The sequence below is a fragment of the Epargyreus clarus genome, unplaced genomic scaffold (assembly GCF_041222505.1).
Source record: "Epargyreus clarus isolate Ecla_fem2 unplaced genomic scaffold, WU_Ecla_fem_2.2 ptg000026l, whole genome shotgun sequence".
Lineage (NCBI taxonomy): Eukaryota > Metazoa > Arthropoda > Insecta > Lepidoptera > Hesperiidae > Epargyreus > Epargyreus clarus.
The window spans coordinates 4,539,982-4,550,561 of NW_027332233.1; the positions used below are offsets into that span (position 1 = coordinate 4,539,982).

A 10,580-nucleotide genomic window follows, 5' to 3' on the forward strand; every position below is an offset into this window, starting at 1 on the left:
AATAACCTAATTTGCACACAAAGAAAACACACCTAATCCCCCTCCTCATAACCATAAGCATAATAACCTCTGCTTATATGCAGTAGCGTATTAGCGTGCAAATATTATTTTAAAAAAAATTGTCAATCATCGTGCATATAATCTAGTGTGAGTATGAGTGCACAAGCGTAATTGTATCATGAAAAATAGAAATGTGATAATATCACATATATATTTTTCGTCTTTCAATATTAATGAAATTAATTCAAATTCAATCTTTCAATAAAAAAAAGCCGATGAATTTCCTACACGGCATGGCAAGACATCTTGTAAGTCGTAAGTACATACGATCTTTGTGCTTTGGGAATTTTGACTTTCTTTCATGTCTTTATCTTTTTCAATTCTACTCAAACTCTTTTCTTCTTGGTGAGCCTTGTAACTGGCGTATAATTTTACTTTTTCTTGTTCTGGAGCATTTTCGTATGCAACGCATAGGTCACAAAGATCTTTCTTCGGTCTAAAAAAGCCAATATTAAAATCGTGATTAAAAATTCTGAAATTGCGGTAGGCTTCTATCATTAATAAACATTTTTCTTGAGACCAATCCATAATTTAATCGATAAGATACGTAAACAATCGCTAGAACACAAGAACGCTTTGATGAGACCGCTCAGTGGCGCGAGCACGTCCGAACACGCTAGAACGCTCTAAGCAACTGTTCGCGCGCTCTTGCGCCGTTTACATCAAGCGAGCGAGCATTCTTATACCTCGTTTACACTCAGCCGCTTCCCCTGCTACTCGCGCTGCCGGAAATATTGCCGCGGCAGCGTCGACGCGAGTGAGTGTCGTTTACACTCAACCCTCATACTTCTTTACCGGGCTTCTCGCAACCATGGCTGACGTTGAGGTTGTTGCGGCGACAGCTGTATGTCTGCTTAGTGTAATGAATTATTTAAATGTTTTAAAAAGAAATCTAAAAAAAAGACGCTATCGCCAAAGAAGATGGTGGATGAAAAAAATTCATCAGAATCGAACGACGTAAGTACTTACTATAACTTCCTATAAGTGCATACACTTCGACGATATGAATGATGATCTTACCTACCTATATTTTTGTTACAGAAACAGCATGAATACTTTTTTTATGGAGTTGACTTCCGAAGATGGTGGCGAGTTTTCTAACTTTTGCAGAATGTCATCTTCTGATTTTGAATTCTTGTTACATAAAATTGGACCTATGATTGAAAAACAGCAAACCAGACTGCGAATGCCCATACCAGCAAAGATACGTTTGGCATTAACATTACGATATTTAGCAACGGGGGATAGTTATAAAAGTCTCCACTACTTATTCAAGGTTTCTACACCAGCCATTTCGCAAATTATTCCTGAAGTATGCCAAGCTATCAACTCTGTTCTCAAGGACCAAATTAAGGTGAGTAATACAAGTATTTTAAAATTATGTTTTATTATATCAAATTATACAAATGATAAGTATAATCAAAACTACTCTGCGCAGGACATCACTAATAAAATGAAACAATGTAAACAAAAAAAATAATAGGATTCAATTCTGGCTAGCATCCCAGTAGGCTCTTTCAATCACATTAATTTGGTTTTGTGGTGTAACACTTCTTTCCGGGAATCTGGACAGTACTCTTGGTGGCAAGACATATTGTGTTGATGAAGTTTGTAGCATCACATGGCGTGGAGAAGCTGAAATGTCATTAATTTCCTGGCTCATTTCTGGGATACTGACCTCTACTGGTGTGTCAGACTGTACCGTTGGTTGGATATAAACACGTTGAGATTGTTGAATCGGTGGGTTTGATGTGATTTGGTAATCTGAATACTGTGATTGCGATGATGTTACCGATGAACGATTTGAGAAGACACTTGATGGTCGATGGTTGGATAAGGATTTTGCAAAAGTAACCCATCTATTTGGTACATAATTCTTCCCCGCATTGACTCGGGATATTTTCGTAATCTTTTAGCTAAGAGTTTCGCATAAAGATCACACTCGTCTTCATTCTTTTCATTTGTATGAGTACTTTTATCTTTTAACACTTGGTTCAAAGTGTCTAAAGTCTGAGATATTTTATTTTGAGCCTCATCTATGTTTAGGCTTGGTCTTTTTTTGCCTTTTTTTGGCCTATTATATACTGGTGTCGATGATGGGTCTGCCTGTGATGGCGAAGGAACTGACTGTGACGGCGAACTGATTTGCTGGTATGATGGTGGTGATTGAAGTAGCGGTTCGACATCTGGAGATTGTGCCTCATGTTCAGTTTGATAATTCTGAAAATTTAAATAAATATATTTTTTCTGTTTCAGTTACCACAATCACCAGCGGAATGGTTATCTATAGAAGCGGGATTTAGGAGGAAATTTCCTCGATGTGTCGGAGCTATAGATGGGAAGCATATTGTAATTAAATGTCCGCCACACAGTGGCTCACAATATTACAACTATAAGCATACATATAGCATCATACTAATGGCTCTCGTTGACAGTGAATACCGTTTTATTTTTGCTGATATTGGTGGCCAGGGACGCATTAGTGATGGAGGAATTTTTCAAAACTGTTTACTCTTGCAAAAAATTGACACAGGCACTATTAATTTGCCACCAGACGCGCCCTTACCCGGAAGAGAAATTGATGTACCCTATGTATTTCTTTGTGATGGAGCTTTTGCAATACATAAACATATAATGAAACCCTTTCCTGGTGATCATCATTTTAACACAATGGAACGCACTTTTAATTACAAACTTTCAAGTTCTCGTATCATTGTAGAAAATGTCTTCGGTATTTTAACAACTGTTTTTCGAATATTTAAAAAACCAATCGAGATCGATAGAGAGAATGTACCAACAGTAACAATGACCTGTATTTTATTACATAATTTTTTAATAAACAGTAGAACCTCTAGTAACATTTACGCTCCCCCGGGAACTTTTGATTTCGTAGCTGACGGAGTAAATATTGATGGCTCTTGGAGACAAAATCAACCCAACACAGACAATTCAGCTCTTAGGCCAATAGCGCGTGTACCAAGACGCTCATCTAGAGACATTTATGAAATTCGATCTGAATTTGCACATTATTTTCATAATTTGAATACAGAAAATAACTAAATAGTAGTATTAAGTAAGTTGTAATAATCATCTAATAAAAATAATGTAATAATCATTTTAATAAAAAATGTTTAATTATAAAAAGGTGTTTTAATAATTGAATGTAGGTAGTTACCCTTTGTTCCGTGTTAATTGTTTCTTCCACGTCATACAGTGTGCCTAAAAATCTTTCCATAGTTTCAAAAGGAAACCATATTGGCTGAAACACATCATCAGCACCTGCTCCGGAACGTATAGACGCTTTCTTTTTCTTTAAGAGTGGTCGAAATGTAGCCATAAGTGATTTCTTCTTCGATTTTAGCTCTTCTATTGGAGTATTGTTCATTTGAGTACTGATGCGATTCCACGCATCGTGTACTTTATGCTTCATTTTATGATTTTTATCGCGTGGATCCCATATTATTCGTTCACTTTCATACAACTCCAAAAACTGTATTACTCTTTCATTACTCCACTCTAGCGACATAGTAAATGCTGACGTATAGAATTGGACAGAAAAAAGCAACACGTCCTTCCGCTCAGAACGCCGGGTGACAAGTGAGTGAGAGGGCTGAATGTAAACACACGCTGCCACTCGCGCTGCCAGTCCTTTGACTCGCGCACGAAAAACCGACAATCGAGGGAGCGCCGGGCAACGCGAGTGGCAGCGGCAATGGCATGGGAAGTATCGTGTTTACACTCTCGCGCTGCTCACTTCCCTGCTCACTTCCCTGCCCACTCAGGCTGAGTGTAAACGAGGTGTTAGAATATTCTATAGAATCTTTGCGAACGCACTAAGAACAACGAAAGAATGCTCTACGCCTGTTTACACTAAAATAATTTGATATAGTGGGGATAGAATGAGCATTCGCTCGTCTGATGTAAATCGACCATTAGAGGGAGACACACACAAATTCGAACTCGCCACTTCATTAGATCATGTAGATACCTGCACTGTACGAATGCTCCCTCTGTACGAATGGTGCCGACTTTCCCCTACCTATTTATAATATAGTATAAGACATAAGTAATAATATTTAATCACTTTCCATTAGTATCTACTGTATAAATTTCTTCACTATCTTTATAATAATTAAACTCTTTCTTATTCTGAGGTAGTTTTGGTTTCATTGTTTGTTTCTTAGGTTTTGTCTTGTCCCTTTGCAGTTTCAAAAAATATATCATTTCAATATACTTGACAGAGACATTTTCCAATAACCATTTAGATAACATACTTATGCTATTTTTGTTTTGTCCACCGCATCCGTCGGCAAATAAGCGTAATATGATAGTAATTCCTGATAAATGTGTTTTATTTAATCGGTCATAGACGGCTGAAGCTATTTGATTAGCTTTTTTACCAAATTTATTTTCAGTCCAGGTATATGCAAAGGTTGTGTTTTTATTAAGCTTGTCTTTAGAGGATCCTTGCACAATAGTAAAATTAGATAAATAAAATTGGCGACTGTAGTAGGCACTTTGGTCTTGAATTCGAGGTAGTGGCAAGTTTACGCACGGCGACACCTCGGCGAGGGGAGGTGCGGGGCGGAGCACGCACGTGTCACCACATGCGGGCGCAGCGGTCTGTGTCGTGTCAAATTTCGCAGACTGAAAACTTGCTGACGAGGTGTTACAGGCCCCACGACGCGTCTCGACGTTATTAACCTCTGGCGACCTTCTTACTATCACAGTATTGCGTAATGTAGCAATTTCAGCCCGTAGGTCACTGATGGTATCTTGCGAGGCTTCTAAGTTCAGCACTACTTCCGCCAGGCTTGTCTTCAACGTTGTGATGTCCTTCAACATCCTGGTTACATCCACATGGTCGAACGTGACGGGCGGCAGCTTGTGAATGTTCTTCGCCACGAAAGCTGGTATGTCTTCAGGATCAGTCACCTTAAGGAGATTAATTGTGTCCTGGAGTCCTTTCTCTCCTTTTTCGTCCCTCCTGAGGGAAGGCATACGATCGCTCATCCGGGCGACTCAAACAAGAGGATCTTATCACTGCCGATCTCCTCACACTTGAAGTTGGTTTTGCAGATCTGGATGATGCTGACCTCATCCTTGGTGCCGATGGCGTGGCGTATAAACGCCAACACCTCATTGGCTATGAGTTGTTCAGATCTCATAGCCATTTTCCATGCAGCGGCGATCGCCGCTCAAAATCGTGAATATAAACTAAGTATATTCGTAAGCGCTGTACTTGTGTCCGTCACCGAGCGCATACCACACCCGAACGAATCATTAAGACTGTACCTATTTCTAATACCTGTACAGGAATTAATGATAAACTTTCTGCAGTTGATTTTGAACTGTTGCAAAATATCTTGCGTGCCTGAAATTGCTGGCAACTCCAACTGCCTCGAAATTCCCACTCCCAGATACAAATCATCCAAATTTAGATTAAGAATAATGGGTGGTATTTGTTGGATCGATCGTCGAGATTTGTGGTTTCGACATAAGATGGCAGCATGAATGTAGAGAACAGTTCTCTGTAAAAAGTGGCGCCATCTTATCTGCCAACTACATACATTATTAATAATGGGCATTCGTGTGTTTCAACTTCAAGATTTTTGCAACTTCTGAATCCGTAAAAATAACGGATAGAAGGTCACATAAGACGTCAGCTACCTGGTGAGTTATTTTGTGTTCCGCTATGAAGGCTACCAGTTTTATTTCAGCTTCTTTATATTTCTCATCAAGCGTTGTCGTCACCTTTTTAAATACAATTTCCAGAGTAGGTTGAATTAATAATTTTGAAGTTAAATTCACTAACAAATGTTCTTTTTGTTCATGTTTGGTGCTGATACTATGTATCTTAATAATACTAATTTCTGCACTGATACTTGTATTACAAATAGAACCAATTGCTTTATACTCATCTTTGGGATCCTTTTTTAACCAGGCAGAAAATTATTTTATTTTGCACCGTTCAGCTTTAAACTTTTGTTTATAGTGCTTTCTTTTTACTCCCATCCTAGCTATTTTAGTAGAACTTAAGGCTTTCAAACCTCTTCAATAACTTTAAAATGACTATTATTTTGAGAAAAGATTAAATTTTAACTACTTCTCTATTATTTTGCCTACTCAGTGTTTGTGATGTGTGCTACGCAATCTATAGACCAAAACACAGTAATGAAAACAAAGTAGAGTTGCTTCATTAACACTCTGACTGCTACCTTCATATATATTTTTTCAGTACAACGGGCAATGCGGTGCCCTGGCGGCCGCACCTTAACCTACCCGTGCAGGCCGCGGTGAAAAATCTGTAACGAGTTAAGCATGCCATACGGGCGGCTGGCGGACTCACTGTTTATTTCTACTAACAAGCCGTGCGGTCCGCTATGATCTCGCAATTTCTTATTAATTTTGTAGTGCATGGCCTGCTGTTACAGAAAAAAAAGCTACTAGAGGCAAAGGTTATTTTGTTACTGACAATTTAAAAAAATATGTTGCTGTATCTTTTAATTTAGAGACGTTTAATCACAGACATAAAAACAACTTTAATTTATAAGAAACTTAGTATTATTCATAAAAAATTAACATACTTACTGCCTTGCAATGGTGCTGTGAAAGTTAGCAAAACATTCTGAGCACACACTGGTTTTTGAAAGGCAAAGTAAGTACACCGTATTGACTTTCTTTTTTATTTTACATGCTTCTACGCTTGTCAAACCTTCTTCTCTTTTCTTTTCATAGCAGTGAATGCATCTTCTTCTGACTATTCTGTTACGATGGTCGACCAACGGAGATTTTCCAAATTTGTGTCTTTTTGAGCAACTCTGCTTATTTTGACCTTGTCTTCTTGGTTTGTCAAGACCCATCAATGCACGGCTGATATTTTCCTTAAATATTGTTATTGTATATTTTTCGGATGTCAGGTTCTTGGAAGTTTTGAAGAAAATAAAGGCATTGATCGAAGATGTGCTCTATTTAAAAGCTCTATGGCCAACGTATTAACTTTTATTTAGTATGTAAATACATATGAAAATTAAATGCTGAATCGATAATAAAATGTATACTCACAATAACAATACGCGCATTAATGCTCGGATTTCCCCCCCACTAAACAGCGGGGTTGGTATATTTTTAATGTTGTCTCGTATGAAATATAATATTATTATTATGAAATATGATGATATTATTATTATGAAAGAATATTAAAAAAATCCGGGGGGTATTTACTCCGTTGGGAATTTGCCCAGGCAACTCTTTGCCTGGGCAAATTCCTCCCTCGAGACCCGAATAATCCCTACCCACCCCCTACCATATTGCAAACGCGGCATATGAGAGACCGGTAGGTATGAAGTCCCATCTTGCTTGCTCGGATTAAACGTGCACGATGCAAAAATAAAAAAAATAATTAACCATCTCATGCAAAATAAAATGTTATTACAAGGATACTTTATTTAAACTGAAAATTTTCCTTCATGCTTTATTCGGGCTTAGGACTGCGTGTTATGGATTTGCTAATTTGGGTGTCATAATTGCTGGCGCATTTAAAAGTTTTCAGTTCATTGTATATACATTGGTAAATATTTACATTTGTACATTACTTCTAATCTTCTAATATATATTTACATTTTTTGCTGTAGGAAATATTGCTGTAATTTTCTAATTCCCAGCCGCGTTCGTCTGTCGTTCATTATATTTCTTGCTGCAGAGAAAACTCTTTCGCAGGGTACTGACGATGCCATAGCATTTAATTTTTTTGCAGCTATTTTATAAAGATTTGGGTAAACAGCTTTATGTTCCTTCCACCATTCCATTGGGCAATCTGTCCGCGGAATGATTTTATCGTCATAGTAGCGCTGCACCTCGATGATAGCGCGAGAATGTGCTGTTCCCTCTGGCTGAGTACCCTGCATTTTTTATTCGAAATCCTGCCAAATAGATTTTGGTTCCTGTGATGGTGGTAAGGGAGCTTGCGTATTCACTTCAACGTCATGTGGCTGTTGGTGCTGTGCAGGAACCAGAGCAATAATTCGCCGCTTGATTTCGTCCGCGAAATATGGATCATCGAAGTAAAACTTAAATCTAGGATCCAGAAACATGGCGTTGCCGAAAGTTTTGCTTCGGTTTAGGTTTGAAAAACGATTTTTTATGTTTGAAATCAGGTCTTGCCTTAATTGATCCTCTAAGGGTATAAAACTTGAAAGCTTTTCTAAGGCTTTAGTCAATCCTATAGTTATTTATTTATTTATTTATTTAATTATATATTTATTTAGTTATAGGAATGACTAGGCTGCCTGTTATGTAATTTTGGCCGCTCAACTCTCGTGTAACCTCTTCGCATGGGTGGAGAAGCAAAGATAATTGTTCGAGAATTGTCCATTCATAATTAGTTAGAATGTTCATTCCCAAATTAATCATAGCGTTGTTTAAAGGTTCCTTTAACTCCACGCATCTCTTTACCATATAATAAGTAGTGTTCCACCTGGTTGGTACTTCCTGGAGAAGTCTCTTCGGCGTGATACCCACCTGTTCCTGGTATCTTTTAAATTTGTCCCAAGCTGCATTTCTCTGCTTAAAATGTCTAACAATAGACTTTATTTTCGAAATAATTCCCGAAATTTCTTCCTGTTTTAAAATATCACTTACCGCTAAGTTAACCCTTTGTATCCCAAGACCATAAAATTTTAAAATTACTTCGGAATATAAGAGGTTTAAACAAATAAAAAAACACATATTTCCTAAAAAAAAAATTTTTTTAATTATTAATCATTTATTTGTCATTTTAGGGTGTGTAACATTACTGTAACATTGAGTTAAACTAAAAAAAAAATACTTATGTGGTATGGAAGGATCTAAAACAATTATTTTGCTTATTATAACATAAGGCTACTCTGCATTTTTCGCAAATCGTTTGCGATACACCAGAACATTTGGGAAACTTGCACCGAACCCTTTTTTCTATCCAAATCGGCCAGTGGCCAATTTGATCCTGCCTTACTGCCATTGGGGGAACATGTTGCGCTGGCCCCTTGTATTTCTTGGCTTGAATCTCATTTTCAATGGACCTTCGGTTCTTGATATTAGGTTTTAAGCCTAGCTTGCATAAAGTCTCACCGATCTCAAGTCGAAAATCTGCTGAAGACATTTGTTTGTCACTGCAGTTTTTTGCCTGCCTTACTCGTCGGTATAACAGCCAAGAATTCGCCATAGTCAGGTCTAATAAGTGATAGAACATCCGAACCTGCCATCTCTTACTTCTTGTCAAAATTTTATACCTTCCCATAATGCTGTCAATCAAATCTACGCCTCCCATATGCCGATTATATTCTCCAACGACATGAGGGCGATCAATGTTGATGTACTTCTTATTGGCCTTATCGTAACGTCTGACCTGGGCCTTCGGCAACTCACCAGCAAAAGTTGATACGAGCGTTACCACTTTGTTGTCTCTCCATATAACGTTTGACACATCGATTCCGTCCATATTCGCCACATATTCAATGGAAAATCCGCGTTCTTTTTTCATTACTTCCTTGTCAGTGGGTAGTTTGCAATCTGGAATACGATTGCGTCGTACTGTCCCAAGACTCAATATACCCTCTTTAGCTAAGTACTCCAGTAATGCCAAGGAAGTAAAATAATTATCAAAATAAAGTTGATAATTCTGATGCCTTGGTATGCACCGCGCCAATCTGACGACTACGTTTGAAGATGCTCCTAAATCTGGTTGATCGGGTTGTACAACATTTTCAGCTCCTGTTTCAGGTTCAATTTTATAAGCAAAACCTGAGACCCCACTTAGAACAAAAATCTTATAACCCCATTTGTGAGGTTTTTTGGGATTGTATCTTTTCAAATTATTTCTTGCCTTAGTGGAACAAATCTGTTCGTCCACACAAAGATATGCCTCTAAAGGAACTCCACTAAAAGTTCTATTCAAAGTTTCTACGATAGGTCTAATTTTGAAAAGCCTGTCACCATTACTTGCATTACGTGGGGGTAAATTAGAGTTGTCATTGAAATGGATGTACTGTCTAATTTTTTCAAACTTTTGTTTTGACATTATTTCTTGAATCATGGGTGTACCAATAGATATGTTCCAATGACTGGTTACTCTTGGCAATTGTATCAATGACATCATATAAGTTGCACCAATAAACTGCTGGATATCAGTTTCGGTAATTTGAAAGGTTTGGTTAGGATTTTTTTGAATTATGTAGAGATTTGTTTGTTCAGTAATAAAAGTTATCAATTCTTTAGGAAAAAAATATAAAAAGAATTGAATAGGTGTATCAAGCTCAAGTAAATTGGGCGGCAAAGTAGTATTTCCTGTAAATCGCAACTGCTGGTCGTTTAGAACTAGGTTTTTTTTTCTCCATTGTATTTGCCGCTTTTAGCTTTAGATTAGTGGAAGCTTTATTTGAATAGCTATCTTGCTGTCCAGGATGTGCAGACGAGGGGCCCGCAATAGTTTCATTGCGTTCACATTCTTCAATAATTGCATCTATATCAACTGCAGTATCTTC

The 10,580-nt window shown here is 37.7% G+C and overlaps 1 protein-coding gene across 1 annotated transcript; it reads left to right on the forward strand.

The window, feature by feature from the left end:
• The first annotated feature begins 544 nt into the window (after window positions 1-544).
• On the forward strand, window positions 545-3,142 carry LOC140752947 (uncharacterized). Its single transcript, XM_073087248.1, has 3 exons — window positions 545-1,017; window positions 1,102-1,414; window positions 2,317-3,142. Exons 1-3 carry the CDS (start codon window positions 872-874, stop codon window positions 3,118-3,120), a joined length of 1,263 nt encoding a protein of 420 aa, XP_072943349.1. The 5' UTR covers window positions 545-871; the 3' UTR covers window positions 3,121-3,142.
• The last annotated feature ends 7,438 nt before the right edge of the window (window positions 3,143-10,580 follow it).